This window comes from Erpetoichthys calabaricus, chromosome 7 (assembly GCF_900747795.2).
Source record: "Erpetoichthys calabaricus chromosome 7, fErpCal1.3, whole genome shotgun sequence".
Classification (NCBI taxonomy): Eukaryota; Metazoa; Chordata; class Cladistia; order Polypteriformes; family Polypteridae; genus Erpetoichthys; species Erpetoichthys calabaricus.
The window spans coordinates 142,123,416-142,143,743 of NC_041400.2; the positions used below are offsets into that span (position 1 = coordinate 142,123,416).

Below are 20,328 nucleotides of genomic sequence, written 5' to 3' on the forward strand. Positions count from 1 at the left end.
CGTCCTGTTTTGAATCAATACTGGACGGGATTTATCCTGTATGTTTTGTATCACTTTTTTTTTAAAGCAGCGTCTCATGCAAATTATCCCACACGCATTTTATGAAGATGCCTCCTTTCCTACTTTGGATTGGGTAATACTTGATGTCATCGTTAGTTTGATTGGTGTTTTTAACTGTCCAGTGAGGAGGGCGTGTCTTTTAAGTACAGTCTGCAAAGTGTTGGCACTGAGATGTTGTGTCAGCGCCATAGTTGAAGCCCCTAACGTTGCGGTCAGCAAGTCGGCTAACATCCGCCATGTGCCGTCTTTCAGTTGTGAGAAGCAGATCATAGAATGGTTGAAACTGTTGCCCCTAACGTTGCCCCACGGCATGTGGTTCGTTTATACCTCGTGTCTTGTCATTAAACTTTTATCTCGCGAATATGTTATTGCAATCCGCAGCGGGAGCGTTTCTATAAACTTAATTTAAACTTACGTTTTACACCGTGCTTTGTTTCCCTTATGAACATGCTTGTATGCTTAACTCGCTCCGTTCTCAATTGTTTAATTAATTTTTTGCTCTTCGCTGTTTGCAGCTGTTCCTCCATTTCCCCCTACTTCGTTCTTTTATCTCGCGAATATGTTATTGCAATCCTTAACGGGAGCGTTTCAATAAACTGATTGAAAATAGTTTTGCATTTACCTTTTTAGTAAAAGGCGAGCTTTTAAGCCTGAGAAATCACCCCGTAAATGCACACGTTTAATTGCACATGTGTTAATATGTATGCTTACACAGTATTAAAAGACAGTCAAAAATTAACGTCATTTACCTTCGTTCCCGCGTGTGACTCGTGCTGTAAATGTCTTCCTTGTTTTTAGTTCACGTGATTACGTAGGAGGCGTGATGACGCGATACGTGACTCCGCCTCCTCCATTACAGTGTATGGACAAAAAATATGTTCCAGTTATGACCATTACGCTTTGAATTTCGAAATGAAACCTGCCTAACTTTTGTAAGTAAGCTGTAAGGAATGAGCCTGCCAAATTTCAGCCTTCTACCTACACGGGAAGTTGGAGAATTAGTGATGAGTGAGTCAGTGAGTGAGTGAGTCAGTCAGTGAGGGCTTTGCCTTTTATTAGTATAGATGACGAGAAGTGTATAATGTGTGATGACTTTAGTCCAAATATCATATAAACATGTGCGCTTTTATTCAAGAATATAACCAAAGAAAAAAAAGCATTTGATTTGTTGCTGTCAATGACTTAAAAACTGCTGTTATAAGGACTACTGCCTTATAACCTGAAGGTCCCGGGTTTGAGACCGGGCGCTCCACTTTTTGAGTAGTGAGCTGCTATTATTGTTATTATTTCTACAATATATAAAAACATACATTTGATTTGAGTCTGTAACACCCAGTATAAATTTTGGGTACTTGTAAAAGTTAGCGCTTGTTTTTTTATTATTCAGTTTTATTCTCTCAGTGACGTTCACATGGTACAACGAACTTGCCTCTCCCTCTCTGAGTTGATGGCATTTATCTCCATTCTTTACACAAGAGCAGCACTGTGGCTGATGCCAACTCAGAACTATTTTTTGTACCGGCAATCAAAGATATGATGTCCCATGACCGCTATCAGACTGGACAAAGGCAGGACTGTAACAATAGACAGCTTCTTCACAGTGCTTTCACCAGCTAATAGGCTGCTGTAACGCAAAGCAACACTGCTTGGCACCATAAGTAAAATGGGACTTCCACCTGCAGCTAAAGCCACTTCAGTATTCAAACAATTCATCAGCGCTGGTGACGGTGTATGCGTTAGGAGAGTTAAGCTCCGTCAAGGCAGGGCATGGGACAAAAGGCTGCTTGTGCTGATTGACGCATTTACAAAACAAAAGACACTGATGGAGAGGTGCGAAGGGATTTAAGGTGGGGCAGGATTATGAGTTTTTTCGTAGGCTTCAGGAATTGTAGTGTTAACAGATACTGCAGAAATAAAGCTATTAAATTCTTTTCACATTTTTAAGAACAGTGCTTGCATTTGGAAAAAAAAATGATGACCTGCTGGCAAGCACAATAATAGTACTGCTGCCTCACAGCGATTGGATATTGGTGTGCTTCCTGTGTAGATCTGAGAGTTGTTTCCTCCTAAAGTCCTAAACTGGCCTGGTATCTGTGAATGTGTGTGTGAATCCTGCAGTACATTGAAGCCTAAACATGATAACTTGCACAGTCACTTGACACTTAGCAGTGAGGCAGACAATACCCAGTTTTGGGGTATTTCCTAGGTTGCTGAGAAACAGAGTTCTAAATTGTATTCTGCATGAATGACAATACTACTACTAAAATCCAACAAGACTTTTTTCCTCTTCTCTATAGATTATGAGATAAAAATTTAGCTCAAATGTTGTTCAAAAGAAAGAAGATATTCTGTGGTTCACAAAATTTAGTTGTGGTTTCAAATATCCTGAAATATAACTACACATGGAAAAGCATAGCCAGTCCTGATAAACCCATGAGGAAGCCTGTGGCAAATCAGTAAATTTGTGATTATGGTGAAAAACAGTGGCAGCACAGACTGTTAAGACAATAATGGTCTAGTAATGGATGGAAACCAGCCACAGAAAATATTAGGAAACATTCCAAAAGAATGCAGTAAAAACTAACTGGTAGATTCTTTACTTTGCAATAATAAACCAAAGACACCTGTTGGCTGCTACTGTTTAAAGAGACTATCCTACATATGCTTTTTAGTATGAAGAGGCAAAAAGAGAAGACTAAAAAAGAGCAGCCAACTTGTGCTATTTCTTGGCAAGCACTAAAACGTCACTGGATTCATTATCCTCTGTGATTAGCTACAAATTGCTTGCAGACTACCATTTACCATACAGAAGCTTTCCCAGTTTAACTCTATCTTCCAACCATCTAACCCTGGCTGGGACTTTGTGGTTTCTTAGAAGGCAAGTTAACCATTACAGATTCTGTTAAATTTTTTGAATAATTGTCACAATTGATTTAAGTCACATTTATAAAAAATGAAATGATTTTGATAAATATGTCAACAAAGGTATTTAAAATACTTATGTCATGTTTTTATTCCATGTAGGTTTAAAATATGTTTTATCATAGGGGCAAAATATTGATGACGGCTGTGTGATCTGAGTTAGTTTTGCTTAAATAGAATTACAACATGCTTTAAAACAAATCCCACACTACACTATCATATCAAGGTCATATAGATCTGAAAATAACAGTGGCAGCAAAAAACACGAAAGGTAAAAATGTCACAACGGAACAAATGAAATCTGTCTTTACTTTTTTTAAATACAGGAGTTTTTTCTTTTTTCTAAAAGTAGATTTTTTTTATGATGTATAACACAGTAAATTTCTGCCTCTTCAATGTTTAAACATACTATATTTTCCATGTGCATGTTTCTCTTAACAGGTTTTGATAAAATGTACTATATTATTTTTATCTGTTTTCTCTGTTTCCTACTATGCTGTAATAAGTGCTTGCTCTAAAGATCTACGTACAGTAAGCCCCTGCCAGATACACCAAGAGACACTTAAAACCAACAGCAATACATTTAACATTTGTATTCTTGGTCACTGTATATCTGCTTTTCAGCAGATGTCTAATAAATCTGTTAACTTGAAAAAGCTATATCACTAACATACAAAGTCCAGGGCAACAAAAAAAAAAAAAAATCAGACAAAAGCTTTTACTTTGGTATTTATAGATCTGCAGAGGCCTGTTTCCTTCAAAAAGCATACTCCTAATGTAGACCTCTGTGAAAAAGAACCTGTCTGCACATAACATAACCCTAATTAATCTTAGTTAACATACAGTAACTTAGTTAATCTTGAGCCCGATCACAGAACCATGGGGTATTAATAACATCTAGGGGAATTAACTCTAGCAATTCAAGTTTCTCATCTTTGGCACTAACCGTGTGAAAACAATTTAATAATCTGATCAGTTCTGTTTACAATGCAAATCACACATACCACCTCAGGCATTCAACAAGTTAGCTGTGTGCTTAAAATTACAACAGTTCCAAAGAAAAGCAATTGCCTAGAGCTTTAAATAATATTTTAAAAGTTGAATGTACAGTTTATTAAATAAGATACAGAAACACAAGTGATTCTTTATATACTAAGTTATTTTTAATTTTTTCAATGTCAAGAACCATGTGTTCTTACTTAAGAACCACTTCTTCCCTCCAGTTCATTTTTACCTTTCATTTTTCTGTGCCACTGTTAATTTCAGTTTTATCAGATAGGATACATTTGTTTTAAAGCATGTTATAATCCTTTTTAAGCAAAACTATTCAGATCAAGTGACAGCTATTGATATTTTACCCCATAATAAAACGTGTTTCTATTCATGGTTTAATTCCATGTAGGTTCAAAATATGAGCATTTTAAATACATTTGTTAACATATTTATCAAAGACATTTTTTTTTTATAAATGTGACTTGAATCAATTGGTGATTATTTAAACAAATTTTAATAGAACCAGAAAAGGTTAACTTGCCTTCTAACAAATCACAAAGTCCCAGCCAGAGTTAGACAGTTGGAAGATAGAGTTATACAAGGAAAATTTCTATATGGCATATGGTAGTCTGCATGGTGAAACACAAATAAATCAAATAAAAATACAGGGGGAAAAGCCTTCTTGGACCTCTTTTCAGATGGTTCACAATAGCCTTGGCACAACCGCTCAAACATGTCATATACCTATTGTTATTTAGAATGAAGAGATACATGAGACAGTAGTAAATGTGTGGCACTCAAACAACCCTTGCAGCTAGAGCAGGTGATAAAACATCAATGGAGAACTGGTACCAAAAAAGAAAAAGCAAGAAATTGATTGTAGCTGGTTTGGTGAAATCTTTGAATGGGTAATATGCTAAGCTGGTCATTTACAGTACAGTTCCCACCTGCCATGATAAGGTTAAAACGGAACTGGTGAATGAGAAACACCAACTACAATAAAGTCTAAATCATTAAGTAAAGATTTGTTTACATACAAGGCCCGTGTAAGGACAGGTTTGCTCAGAAATTCAAGTAAAAATGGTGAACAGGACACATAAGTAGTAATGTACCATTAAACATCAATGTAATAAATAACATCAACCTTCAACAACAACCAGATCATTTTCACTAAGGAAAGCTTATGGAGTACTCATCCACAGCTAATTCAAAATAAATATAGCACAATTGAGTATCTTTGTCTCCTACACGTAACATTCACCTGACTTGAAAACTTAAAGTACACATTTAAAAGGAACCAAGTATTTTTAGAAACACACAAACTTAAGGCAAACTCATTTAAAATGAAAAGGATAAGACAGCTTTTAAATATAAAACAAACGGATTTCAAAATACCAACCGTTCACTAAACAAAATTCCTCAATGTTTAATACATTCATAATAAACAACTTGTCCTACCTGGTAATTAAAACAGCATTATCATGGTGAGCAATCCCATTTTCTGGAATGGTGTTTCCATCACTTTGATGAGAGAGGATTGATTTCTGCCATTTGCAGAAGCTGTCAAGGGATTTGTCTGCATGATGGTTTATCTCCAGGTTTGGCTGCAACAAAATATACAGACAAGGTAAGATGAACACAGCCTGTTAGGGTTAGTTACAAAGCTTTGCCATGTTAAACATACGCTATATTTTGCCCTAGTCTTTGCCCTATTAATGTAATACCAGAAATGCAACAGCAATTTTAGTTAAACTTCTGCCAGAACTGTTTTTTCCTTTGTTCAATGTTTGTGTAGGCCATAAAAGGCCAAGAAGCTTTTTGAAGGAAATCACCTTACCTTGTTTAGTCTAATGAATTGCCTGTAGACAGATAGTCTTGTATAATATCCATTTATTCATTACAATTTTGTCCATAAATACACTAACCATTTTTAATTGTCTACTCAACTAATGATATATCAGCTGAAACAGACTGACATTATACTCAGATGTACAAACTACACTACAGTTAATGATGGCTCCAATACTTAAGAAACCTTTAAGTAATATTATTTTCTATCCGTCAATTTTTTAAATCTGTAAAAGTTCAGGGTTGCACAATGCTAGAACTTTTAAGTATTAATGAAACATACATCACTCAACTTTATGTTCTCAAAAGCATTAAACATGTCCTGAAAAAAGTCTGTCACTGTCAAATTTTATCAACATAAATGCATATGAGTAGACTAACTCTACAGCTGTATTGAAATGGCATAACATAAACCTTTTTAATACTGCAACGCTGGATGCATGGTTGGAAACAGCTCTAGACAGGGCACCAGTCTATTATAGAACCTACTCATTTACACACCAACACACCACTCAAATAAGGCCAACATGGAATAAACAATAATCAAATTGAGTAAGGAAAACCAGAATACCCGGGAGAAAATTCACACAGACATAAAAGGAACATGTAAACTCCACACAGATAACAATACAGCACAGAATTCAAACCTAGAGCACTGGATGAATGAGGTGACAGTGCTACCCACGATGTCATCATGCTGCTATCTGGCCTCTTGTGACCCTAAACTTCAATAATTGATTTAGGTAAAATCCAGCAAAATGGTAAAAAAATTTTAACATAGTATTTTGCATGTAGAGAGTCAATTAATCACACAGAGAACTGTCGTGTCCCCATATTATAAAACAAATGTGTATTGTCGCATGCAAAAACCATGGGAGCAGCTTTTTACCCTTGGGTGGCTAACACTGACAAGGAAGGATAAGGGTGAAACAAAGTCACTAACCACTTCCATGTTGTTTCCCTAGAGTGGAGAAAAAATTTGTGGCCGAACAGTGACATAATTTCCACTCCTCAGATTGAACCTCTGTCCCTTCCACTCCAGGCCCTGGATAAACCAAAATTGCAACCATAAGTTGGTGTCCACTTCTGACTCTGATGCCATAGAACAGGGGTCCCCAACCACCGGTCTGCAGCCGTCTGACAGCCGGGCCGCGAGAGAACTGCCGGCAACGGAGACTCACTCAGACTTTTCAGAACGCTTGGCGGGCTGGGCTTTGCAGCGGCGCAGAGAGAGGAGAGGGACTGAGGTGAGAGAGTATTACAACAAAGTATTGTTACGGTCCCGACAGTTTCCCCATATGACACGAGTCTATAGAAATCGCGTTACTACGAAGTACATTCAGCAGATGCTCTCATTACAAATCATCCACAGAGCAGTTAGATCTGTGGTCGCAGCTCAGATGTGCACGTTTGCACAACGATCCCCAAACAGAAACATTGTAAAAAAAATTCTTTCTTCGAACTTTCCTCGTACTGTTTTTTTTTTTGCTGTTTTTGTTTTCTGTGGTTTTCAGTGATACCTTTTGCTTATTGTTTGTCAACATTTGAAAAACATCCATTGGAATTTAACTCATTGTCACCCTCCTATAGAAACGGCAGACACGAAAAAAAACGATAACAGTGTTAATGTTTGTGATGTGCAATCTGTTGGAATGGCAAATGCAAAGCATATGTCTTTGTTATATGTAAAAAAAGAAGAAAAATCTCAGGTTGCAAACGTATGCGAACTGCTTAATAACTTAATAATAATAGAAATGTTATGTAAATTGTGTATAAAACTGCCCCCCCTCCCCCCCCCGACCGGTCCGTGGAAAAATTAGCATCTAATAAAGTGGTCCTTGCTGTCAAAAAGGTTGGGGACCACTGCCATAGAAGACACACCTTCCTATAGACACAGAAAAGCCAAGATTCTAAAGAATCAAAGGTCCATCCATTTTTGTTGTACTTTCCTGCAAATAAACCTGTTTTTTTTTACAACCCCAAATCAGAAAAAGTTGGGACAGTGTGGAAAATGTGAATAAAAAAAGAAAAAAGCAAGTTATAAATCTCCTCAAATTTTATTTCTTTGCAGACAGTATGAACACAAAATAATTCATGTTTTTTTTTTGTCAACATCATTTGATTTGTAAATAAATATCCATTCTTGCCATTCAGGCTTGCAACACATTCCAAAAAAAGTTGGGATGGGGGCAATTAAGGGGTAGTAATGAGGTATAATAACTAAATAATGATGTAATTTGAAACTGGTGATGTTAACAGGTGATTGCAATCATGATTCGGTACAAAAGCAGCATCGAGGAAAGGCCTACTCCTTTAGGAGCAAAGATGGGCAGAGGATCGCCAGTTTGCCACCAAGTGCGGGCAAAAATCTTTGAAATGATGAAGAAAACACGTTTCTCAAAGACAGATAGGAAGAGATTTGGGCATTTCTCCCTCTACAGTGCATAACATAGTGAAAAGAATCAGGGAATCTGGAGAAATTACCGTGCGCAAAGGCCAAGGGCGCAAGCCTAAACTGAATGGCCGTGATCTCCGAGCCCTCAGATGGCACTGCATTAAAAACCGTCATTCATCAATAAATGATATAACTGCGTGGGCTCGGGACTACTTCAGGAACTCACTCTCAAGCACTACAGTACGTAGTTACATTAGGAAATGCCAGCTAAAACTGTACTGTGCCAAAAGGAAGCCCTACATAAATAGTGTCCAGAAGCGCCGTCGACTTCTCTGGGCTCGGAGGCATCTGGGATGGTCCATTGTGCAGTGGAAACGTGTATTGTGGTCAGACGAATTGGTTTTTCACATCTTTTTTGGAAAAAATGGACGCCGTGTGCTGCGGACCAAAGAGGAAAAGGACCATCCAGACTGTTACCAGATACAAGTCCAAAAGCCAGGGTCTGTCATGGTATGGGGTTGTGTCAGTGCCTTCGGCAAAGGTAACTTGCACTTCTGCGATGGCACCATCAATGCTGAGAAGTATATCTCAGTTTTGGAGGAACAAATGCTGCCTTTAAGACGACGTCTTTTCCAGGGACGCCCATGCTTATTTCAGCAAGACAATGCCAAACCACATACTGCGCGCATAACAAAGGCATGGCTGCGTAAGAAGAGGGTGCGGATGCTTGACTGGCCTGCCTGCAGCCCTGATTTGTCTCCTATAGAGAATGTCTGGCGCATTTTGAAACGAAAAATGCGTCAACGAAGACCCCGTACTGTTGCGCACCTAAAACGTTGTTTGCAGGAAGAATAGGACAAACTAACACCTGCAACACTTAGTCACTTGATTTCTTCAATGCCTAAACGTCTTTTAAGTGTTGTTAAAAGACAGGGGAACTGTACAAAGTGGTAAATGCTGTACTGTCCCAACTTTTTTTGAAATGTGTTGCAAGCCTGAATGGCAAGAATGGATATTTATTTACAAATCAAATGATGTTGACAAAAACAAAACATGAATTATTTTGTGTTCATACTGTCTGCAATGAAATAAAATTTGAGGAGAATTTATAACTTGCTTTTTTCTTTTTTTATTCACATTTTCCACACTGTCCCAACTTTTTCTGATTTGGGGTTGTACTTAATGAACGGGGCATCTACCTTGGCTCCCCCAACACCCTGTCACTCTGTTTGATCTCTTTATTAAGGTGGCATAGTTGCTGAGGTTGATGCAAGATGGGACACGGGGTGGCCCTATGGACAGAAAAAAACATTGAACCTCACAGGTACTTGTACCACTCAGACAAGATGATATTGAAGAATATCTGGTCAAATTTAAGCACACAACAATTCTCCATCACTGGCTGCCAGAAGAATGGACACACATTCTGGTTCCATTCTTATCAGGTGAACCACAAAAAGCATACTACAATTTGGATGAGCACCTGTCTTCTTATTATTCCATACAGCACAAAAATGGCTCAACTGGCACTTCAATAATGAGAAGCCGCACCCAAGCATTCAATAGTTTAAGGCAATTAACTCATTGGCTGAAGCCAGTAGAAAAAAACAGTAGTAATTATGGGAGCTATTGCCTATGATTATCACATAAATTCTCTTTCTGTGTCCATGGACAGACTAGGAAGTCTGTGGGAAAAAATGGAGGAGCTGATTGGGAACAAAAACACATACAGTAGATGAGTGAGGAAAACCTTGGCTGCTACAGACTTCACTCAACAGTCCAACCAAATGAGAGATTTTCATTTCAATGTCAAACCAAGCACCTGTGGTTATAGGTCTTCCGGCATCTCCAGACATAGTTATGCTGGGGTGAAACTGGTTTCATAAAAGTAGTATTACCATACCACAATTGATCCAGCCAAAAAGCCAAAACCAAGTACAGTAGTGGGTGTTTCCAGAGTATTCAAAGCCATTCTGCCTTCATGTACTGAGTGCTGTGTGGATAAAGTGACTACAATGGATGTGGCTATGCAGTGTGATGTCAGAATGACTGACACTCTGATGGACTCCACCTCTCATCGCACAGCCACTACCTGATATAGATGTCAGCCCTGATCTGCTACATGCCACACAGTTCCTATTTAGGAATTTGCCTTCTCTCTTTAAATGAAAGCAGTAGAACGATGATTTAATCGATAAGTACGGAAAGCAGTAGTTTCAGTAAACGGCCAAACCACATCTGACATCATACCACCTGGCCAATACTGCATGCTCAAAAACTATTTATTATATCAAGTGGTTGTCCGTGTGTGCTAGGGTGAGTTCCCTGGTCTCTATTTATGCTCCTTTTATGTCTATTTGTAAATATTTATTTTTTATTAATAGTGTTCTATTTACATTTTACTGTGTTTCTATGTGTGAAATCTTTTTCTCATATTTCCCTAGTATTTTGTAGGTGGTACCCCAGAAGGTGGTACCTCAGGCTATTTAAGTCAGTTGATAAGGACACATTTTATTGTGATGTCCTGTAAGTATTGCTTTTTCTGACTGCTTTTTTATATTCTTGCCTTCTTTTCTTGCATTATTCTTTTGGATGGAGTATTGGGCTTCTTTTTCTGATTTTATTAAGTAAAACTTCACTTTATAAATATTCTCTGTTACCCATTTTGTTCTCAAGCAGGTGGCTAATGGTTATCCTTCCTCTTGAGGGGCTTTTTGTAGAAATTTCTTAGCCCCTTATTCTTAGAGCCTGCTAGGACTGAAGCCAGCAAGTAGACTTTGGGGTCTAGCATAGTTTAGGTGAGCCTCTTTTTGGCAGGTTGTTCAAGATGCTGGCCTGCTTTTTAGCTCATTTTGAATGGCTCACACCCATTCTGCCTTTGGTGAAGACTCCATTTTACGACAGCTGACAATACACAATACACTGGAGAAACCCTGCTGATTGCTTCTTATACCTAAACCATATCAAGAAGAAGCTTGTTAGTTAGCTCATGATCATCTTCTCAACAAACACTTAGGAATGGAGAAGACCTTAGGATGCATTAAACTATAGTTCTAATGGTCAGGGTGCCAGCTCCACCCCACGGCAGAAACAGGATCCTTTGGTGTTCTTACTTATTGTAGATGTGATGTTCAAGAGGGTTGGATCTGACATTATTGGAATGCTTGAATCATCTGTGAAAGGACACAAGTCTTAGTTAATTATGCTACCTGATATCTTGAAGCCATTCCGTTGAGAGTGGCCAATTCTAAGACTTTTGCCTCTTTGCCTTTTAGAATTACTAGGTGCTTTCATGTGTGTTGACATCGTTAAAGAAGTCCTCATGGACCAAGGTACACCCTTTACATCTGAGACATTCAAAGAAACAGCCAAGCAGATGTTGCAGAATTTGTTGAGAAAAAGATTGGGACCAGCTACTTCCTCACATTCTGTTTGCCTATTGGGAGCTGCCACAAGCATCCACCTGGTTTTCACTGTTGGAACTGCTGCATGGCTGGGAATCCAAAATGACAGCCCCAGTTAAGAAATTAAAATACATATCTCAATTACAAGATCAATTAAAAAAAATATGTGCAATACTATGCGAGCATTTTTAAAAGGCTCAGCTTCCAAGCTCATTTGTATGATAAAGACTCTGTCATCCAGAGTTTCAGCCATGAAACCATGTAACGATCCCAATTCCCACCTCTCATTTGATATTCCTAACACACTCCCAGGGTCTTTGTGAGGTTGACGATAGTTGGGGTCTTGCTGATTACATAATCAAACAGTCTAATCATTGACCTTCATTGCGAACATATCATGTAAACCTTTTTAAACCATGAAAGCATTACAAGATGATTAACTTTCTTTATAGAGGAGGAGCCATTTAACTTAGGAAATAATGCACAACCTAAAGGTGATCCTGGCTAATGTTCCCGAAGTAGTCAACATCCGGCCAAGACTAACTAAATTTACTACCCATTATTACACTGTCACAGACTCCCTGTTTATGGCAAGAGAATTGCCAAACTGCCTCCTGGAGGCCAAATATGATCTTTTGTATTACACAGGAAAGCAATAGCCCCTGGTCCACTCCAGTTGTTCTTGTCCCAAAATCAAATGTGTTGTGGTGTTTCTGTAATAACATCAGGTGCTTGAACCAAGTCTCTAAATTTGATGCCTGAGTATCCTGCCATCTATCTCAGTCAGAAACTGCTGAACCAGGAAACCAGGTATGAGACATTGGAGAGGGAAGCCCTTTCTATTAAATGGGCAGTGAACCAACTGAGGTATTGCTTGTTAAGATAGGAGTTTACCCTGTTAATGAATCATATCCCTCTCCAGACAGAGAGAATTAAGGTGAAACGCAGTCCTAACCATTTCTATGAAGTTACTCCTAGTTGTGGAAGAATTTGTGGGTGAACAATGACTTCACTTCTGCCCTGCAGATGGAAGCTCTGCACTTTCCTCCCTGGCCCCTGTATAAACCAAGGTGCAATTAGAAGTCTGTGTTCACTTCGGACCTTGATCCACAGAGTATCAATCTTCCAAAAGATGTAGAAACAAAAACATTATGAAGGATCGATGGTCCATCCATTTTTTGTTGTACTTTCCAGCAATTAAACCTTCTTTAATTATTAAATGGAGCTTCCACTTTGGCATCCCAACACTCTGATGCTGTCTTTGATATTTTTGTTTCAGTACATACAAGGCAGAATTACAAGGTCAAAGAAAGTTTATAACGCCTACAAAATCGTACATTTTATTTCCAAATAAACATAACAAGCTGTCCCATTTAAACATCCAGATTAAGAACACTGGATAATAAAATCTAATTAATATATTATTATTACAAATATTATTGAGTTTGTTCCATTGAGTTCAAACTGATTTACATAGAGAATTTTCTTAAGACATATGCTTCAGATTTAAAAATCAAGACACATGTTCTTAAAGATAGAGCTTAGTGCTGAGCATAAAAGCTACAACAAGAATCCAAAACCTATTAATTCCACAAAAGTATTTTTTAAAAAGTCTGAAAATAAAAATGAACAAACAATAAATAGCTACTTTAAAATTAATATATTGCCTTTAATCACCAGGATGATAAGCTATTCAAAAGTGTAAAAGCAGTAAATACTGTACATTGGCACTAATGTGTAATGATTTTCTTTAGGCTATTTAGTTATAAGAAAATAGACCTCTAAAATATGAGGATAGTGTTACTATGGCTTACTGTATGGAATAAAAAAATTAACAAAAATAAAACATTTCAGTTACCTGGTCCTCTGTTAGAATTATCAGGCGAGTCACAATAATGTTCACAACATTTCCTAGACTGGAATCATGGTAAAGTTTGGCAACCTGACCTCCAGAAAATAAGAAAAAAAATAAAGTCAGACAAAATAAATCACCCATTTAAATACTTCTTAATAAAAGGCAAATCAGATGCATACTATGAATGTACTTTAAATGTTTTAAAATAATGTTTTAAATGCATAACACATTTTTTACTTATGCATAATATGTCATAATATTTACATTTTGATGCACCATTTTTAGCTATTAACATGCTATATTAATTTCTCGGTTTATAACTAGATTTATTTCATATTTCCTGAAAACCTTCGCTTCCATTTCAAAGGGTTGAGGAGCAAATGATGGACAAATATATTAATACCTCAATCAAGTCTGCAAAAAATGTTCAAGTGAGTGGAAATAAAAGAGAGTCTTTAATTACCATTAACAGCAACTGCAGTTAAGTCCAGCAAATAACAAAAAATTCTGTGCAATATTTTTGCATTAACATGCTTTGCATATTTACAGGCATTTCTTGAAAAGTTTACAGGACTATCTTTGCTTATACTTGCACTTATCATTTCTAGAAAAGTGGAGATCAAACTTACAATATTCATTACAGATAAAATGTAGTGTTCAATGTCCTTGCGGCCATGGTACCCAACCATCATTTTGTCAGCAACAACTAAAGTTTCCACAAAGCGCTCTGAACTAACTGATCTCTTATGGCGACGGAACAAACTGGAGGAGTTGAACATTGAAGAAATGGTATTGGCTGAATGTTGTTTCATCCACAGTGGATCTGGATGTCTTGTAAGATCTAAAAAGAATCAAAGGGTAACAACTGAAGATGTCACATGAATTTAATTGATTGCCATATTCTGTATTATGTTTTAATATTCACAAATTCCACTAAAGACAGTCTATTAAGATAAAATGTAGCCATCAGTACACATGTATCATTACATTTTTTATGTGTAACAACACTAACGTTTTGGTATTGTAAGATTCATCGGAAAGTAAATCTTTCTCAATGCTATTGCATAAAATAATTTGAATATTTGATATTTCAAATTTTTTGAAAATCCTGAATGAAAATTATGACAGAAAAATTAGCAAACAAAGTGGTGGAAATGAAGAGAATGTGTGAGTGTGTTTCTGTTATTAAGATGATTGCTGGTAAATGACTGATAAGTATTGTAATTTAATATGTGCAATATATGACCCGCAAGTCGGCAGAAGGGACAGGGAGAAAGAAGTTCTGGAACAAGTTGATGGGGGTAACAAATGGCTGCCTTAGGGATATGATTGTACTGAGTGTCGCTCTGAATGGGTATATTGACCTCAGTGCTGATGGTTATGAGGCAGTCTACAGAGGCCTTAACTTCAATATGACAGTGATGAGGGAATTTAGAGTTTGGTGATGCAATGGAAATAGCTGTAAGGATCAAGAGGTTTAAGAAAGAGTAAAAGTAGTTGGTGACATTTGAACCCGGTAGTGAAAGGAGTACGGTAAATTATTTTTGAAGTGGACATAGCATTGGAAAATTGTGAAAAATGTGAAGGTGACCACTGGAAACTTTTTAAAAAATGTAAGTCACATAAGTACCTAAGAAGTTAGAGACGGGTAAAGCAGCAGGTCCAACTGGACCTTTGATGGAAATGCTTAAGGCAGTGTAGGGTCCAGAAGTTGAATGTTTGTCAGACCTGTGCAGCACTATGTGAATGTAGACTTCCTAATGATTGGAAAAATGATACAATTCAAGTTGCAGTCAAAAAAAGGATGAGTCACTGGAGTATGGGTCATTTTAAGCTGTTACACTTTTAGAGAAGTGATAAAGATGACTGAGTGAGTGCTTGAAAAAAGAATCAAAATATAGATTTTTCTTTAATATCTGAGATATCTATTGTGTAGTGAGTATAGCTAATTGACAGGTGAAAATAAAGAAACTACACTTGCCTGACAAAATCTGAAGAAGATACAGAGAAGGCGTACTTTGGGAAGTGGTGCAGTATATACACGGAGATATTTGATGTGTCATTGACTACAGTGATGTCAATGTATGAGATAGCATGAAATTAATTCAGGATAGCCAATGGGGCTAGTGAATGTTTTGAGTGAAGGTGAGAATGCATCAGGTATCAATTCTAAGTCCGAGCAGAGAAAGGGGTAGGAGGCATGGAAAAGATGAGTGCACAGTTGCAGTATAGGTCAGTCAGTCAGTCATGTTGGGAGAAACTCAATACATTGTATGAGCTGTCCAAAGGGGGTGAATGAAACATGCAGTAGTGTGAAAGTCTGTCTAAAGGAGGCAATCACAACCTTTGTTTGTTGAAAATATGTGTCAGGTGTGCAGAATGCAATTTATTATTATTATTATTAATCTTTTCTGGTCGTTTTAGAACATAAGGCCCCAACAACTCTTTTCCAGCCCTCATGGTCTTGAGCAAGAAAGCTGATTTCATTCCAGGTCTTACTAAACACTTTAATTTCTTCCTCAACGGTCCTTCTTCATCTGCTCAATGGCCTCTCTCACTTTCTCTTTTCTGATGGTGTCCATTTGAGAGCAACATATGGGTGTCCGTTCTAGTCCTTCCATAGAGTACATCACCTATCCACCTACTGCATTCCTGCTTCATTACATTGATAATTCTGTTGATAATTGTTCATCTACTGACTTCTTGGTTCATGACATGCTATTCCTAGCAGATTTTGAGGATTTGTCAGAAACATCATCCTTCTAACACTCTAAATTAGTTGTTAGTTCTCCATATTGCAGCTGCATAGAGGAGGATTAAGAATACACTGGACCTATACATCTTCAACTTGATGCTAGTCTACAGAGCTAATGTCTTCCAGACATTCCAAAATCTAAAGAAGGTTTGGGCTGCCAGAACAATTTTGGTGGAAATCTATCTTTGTGTTTTAGTGGTGGTTGACATTTAGTTGCTCCAATATTTGAAGTCTTCCAATTCTTTATTTGACTCCTAAAGACTGAAGCAGATGTGTAGAGGTGGCAGCATGAAACACGAAGAATACATCTCACCCCAAAGGATGCTCGGAGTTCTCATTTATAAAAGTTTTATAAAAGTGTGGATTTGAGAATGAAAATATGTGTGTACGCCAAAAAAACAAGAAAAAGCATACGCCAAAAAAATTCAGATTTATAAAGCCTGGTGAATACACATTTCTGTGCAATTTATCAATTATAAATCACAATCACCTTGTAAATATGTGTACGTGAATACACACCCAATGCTGCCTTTAAGCATCCATATATATAGCATTATAATCAACCTCACACATATCCAATCACTCCGCAACTGAGAGCGCAAGATCATGTGCAGCATTACAGCACCCTTCCACTGCAATCTGATAGTCTGGGAAAGGTAACCACGCCATATGAAACACTGGGGGTTCAGCCAGTTACCTTACCAACAACTAGCTAAAATGTACTAGTACCATCATGTCTGTCAAACCACCTTTCCTCAAAATAAATGAATCATTATTTGACCTAGGCAACTGAGACACAGTGTTTGCCAGTCACATCTTGGATCACTTGTGCATTAATAGAATGGAATTGCTTAGGTTAACAAAAGCAGTTTCATTCTCACAAAATGCCATTATTGTAATACGAGTGCAGTAAAGTGCTCTGATTACGTTAGGAGAACCTGACAATGTCTAAAATACAGTAACTATTTACAGTATGCTATGTTGCATGTATGTGCACCCACACCATATGAAAACTGGATGCAGTGCCTTGCCATTTGGTTAATGGCTTCTAGTGCAGCAGGCATGACAGAGTGAAGTTTGTTGAAAATATTCCTTGACTTGTCAGCCAGTTCCCTGAGATGTGACAACAGGTAGTCAATATAAATTTAAAATATAAATATAAAGTTCTTCAGTGCAAATATACAGCATTAAAAGGGAACAAAAATATAGTCTCTGCATCTTAGTCATTGTTTTTTGAGGTGTAATATATTTTCAGAGTCAAAGCACATTATGAAAACAGCTTAGTGAAATGAATTATTATACACATAAGTCATCATTTAGCTGGTTTGGATGCATTTCCCTGCTTTATCCCAGTTTGTCTGAAATGTTGCACATGCATGGGTCAGAGTTGCCATAAATATACTCATGTTCCCCAGTCACGTTTTCTTTTATAAATCCTAATGTTTATGTGGGAATTTGCGTACATGTTTTCCAAGCCTCTTTTTGTGCATATGCAAGCTTTATAAATGAGGCCCCAAGGCCATGGGTGGTAGTGGAAAAAAATGGGGACAACCAGCCAACTAACATACACCCCAAAAATGATTGTAAACCAGTGATGATTACAATGATTAAATTGACAAGGCAGTGAGGAGCGTAACAAAATAAGGGAAGGGAAGACCATGCAGGTAAAACCACTACTTCTCTGGATCAGGACAAGCTAGTTGAAGTGATTTGGACATGTAGTTCTAATGCTCCCAGGCAACTCTCACAAGATGTGCATAAGGTATGAGGTCAGTGCAGTGAATGAAAAACTCCTTGGTTGCACTTGGTATTACAGGGATGTTTTGTGTTCAGTGTTTTGTGGAATGCAAGCACAGTCTCCTTTACAAGTGAGTGTAGAGGTAATTGTGAGATTGAACAACAAACTGGTACAGCAGTAACAGTTTTATGTTGATTTAGAATTCAGTCTGCTTCTTCATTCTAATTTGTATGAAAATGTGCTATATAAATAAATGTTGTTGTTGTTGTTGTTGCTGTTGCTGTTCTCGGGATGAAGAGTAAGCAATGGAGGTGGTTTGAGCACATAGTTAGGATGCTTCCTCAGTGCCTGCCTTGAGAGGTGTATGAGTTATATCCATTAGAAGATGACTTGACAGGTATGCTAGAGAGATTATATCTCTTACTCAAAGAAAGCATAAAGGAAGTTTGTTGTGAATAAAGTTACCTAGTTAGTCCACATTGGTGTGTTGCCACCATGACCCCCACTAGGAAAGTATAATATAATGTTGATGATAACCGTATCATTAACTTGTGAAGCTCTATGTCTTAGATATTCATTATGTGTTATATTATGCAAGTGCCATATGATGCAGTGCTCATGCAAAAGCATTTCTCCATCTAAACAGTCAAATCAGTCCATAATGAAATGCAAGTAAGAATTAGTAACTTTGTCATCTTTTTTATAGAGGAATTCAATTCTGTGGTTGGGATTTAGCAAAAACTTCCATCTGTACAGTGTCTTACCATTTTTTTGAAATAAAAAACCTTCATAGTCCAAAATATTTCAGTTACCTGTAACTCCACAGTTGGATTCATCATTCTTCAATTGGTATGGGACAGAAGATTTTTTATAAATAACATGTGGCTGTCCTTCTTCAAATCTTAAACTACTGGCATTCTGTGATCCTATATTCTTCAGTGGCTCAATAAAGTACTGTTCTTCTTCTGTTGTAATAACACCATGCTTGGTAAAAAATAAATAAATAAATCATGAAAAAGTTGTTGGGGATAAGTAAAATATAATCAAAACAGGGAAATAGAAACAATAAAACACTTGTTGCACTTGTAGTAATATTAATGATAAAATGTTTGTTAGCTTTGCCACATATTTAAGATATTTGTAAACAAAGATTAGTTGTTGGACATTATGTATTTAATCCTAAAACAGGTTTTGTTTGAACTGTTTCATACAGAATGGTGGCACAGTGGCTAGAGCTTTGGATTCACACTTCAAAAAAACACAGGTTAGAGCCCAGTGACTGACTAAGTTGAGGTAGCTGTTCTTTGTTTTTTGTGGATTTCCTCCTACATCCCAAAACATGTAGATCAGGTTGACTAGAAGTTCTAATTGACTTGTTTGTGATGCTGCCAGATGCTCTCTGTAATGAGATAATCACCTTTAGACAAGGGAATGGGAGAATTATTAGGTTAACCAACCAGCAAGCTAAACAAGATTAGTGAACCTTAACATTTTTCACTTATATAATATTTTGTACAGAACCTTGTTGTTTTTATATATTGTATTTTACCTGCTTTGATATGATAATAACTACAGGTTTCTAAATACGTTTATATGTACCGTAATACAGCAAAATAACAGTAAATGTCAGTCTCTATACTTTATGTCCAGCTTAGGGGATCTAGAAGCAGACTTCAAAATGCATAACATACTGTATGTGTCACTAAAAGTGTTGCAACAGTGTCCTTTCAAATGGCCACCATATTTAGCAGATACATATTACACAGAAAACTCCTGACAACAAACATCTATATGAAGCACCTCAAGATTCCTTATCATTTGCACCACTCTTCTCTTTTTATGATATTTATTATTTCCCTGATACTTTTGTTATATTGCCAAATTAGAACTAAATGTACTAATAGGCTAAATGCTCTATATCTTATATTTTACTCTCTATTACAGTATCTATTAACTTTGTACTTTTGTGACAATGATTCAGTGTATGCTACTTTAGATTGAGTTTTCTAAGTTGCCCTGTGTAAAGATTATTTTCCAAATTAATAAGAACAACATAATGTTCTTATGTTCTCTCTCACTTGGACAGAGGCAGTGGTGCTGTAAGAATTATGTTTCTAGACTTCTCTAGTGCCTTCAACACAATCCAACCTCTGCTCCTTAGGGACAAGCTGACAGAGATGGGATTAGATTCATACCTAGTGGCATGGATCGTGGACTATCTTAAAGACAGACCTCAGTATGTCCGTCTTGGGAACTGCACGTCTGACATTGTGGTCAGCAACACAGGAGCGCCACAAGGGACTGTACTTTCTCCGGTCCTGTTCAGCCTATATACATTGGACTTCCAATACAACTCTG

General features: G+C 37.2%; 1 protein-coding gene across 1 annotated transcript in view; it reads right to left on the reverse strand.

The window, feature by feature from the left end:
• The window catches only part of adamts6 (ADAM metallopeptidase with thrombospondin type 1 motif, 6), a 330,011-nt gene that overhangs the window by 273,556 nt on the left and 36,127 nt on the right, over window positions 1-20,328 (reverse strand). Inside the window, exons 4-7 of the mRNA XM_028805470.2 lie at window positions 18,783-18,954; window positions 14,107-14,318; window positions 13,481-13,564; window positions 5,434-5,579 (exon numbers count right to left, since the gene is read on the reverse strand). Coding sequence (XP_028661303.2) covers window positions 5,434-5,579; window positions 13,481-13,564; window positions 14,107-14,318; window positions 18,783-18,954 — 614 coding nt within the window. The remainder of the gene's footprint in view (window positions 1-5,433; window positions 5,580-13,480; window positions 13,565-14,106; window positions 14,319-18,782; window positions 18,955-20,328) is intronic.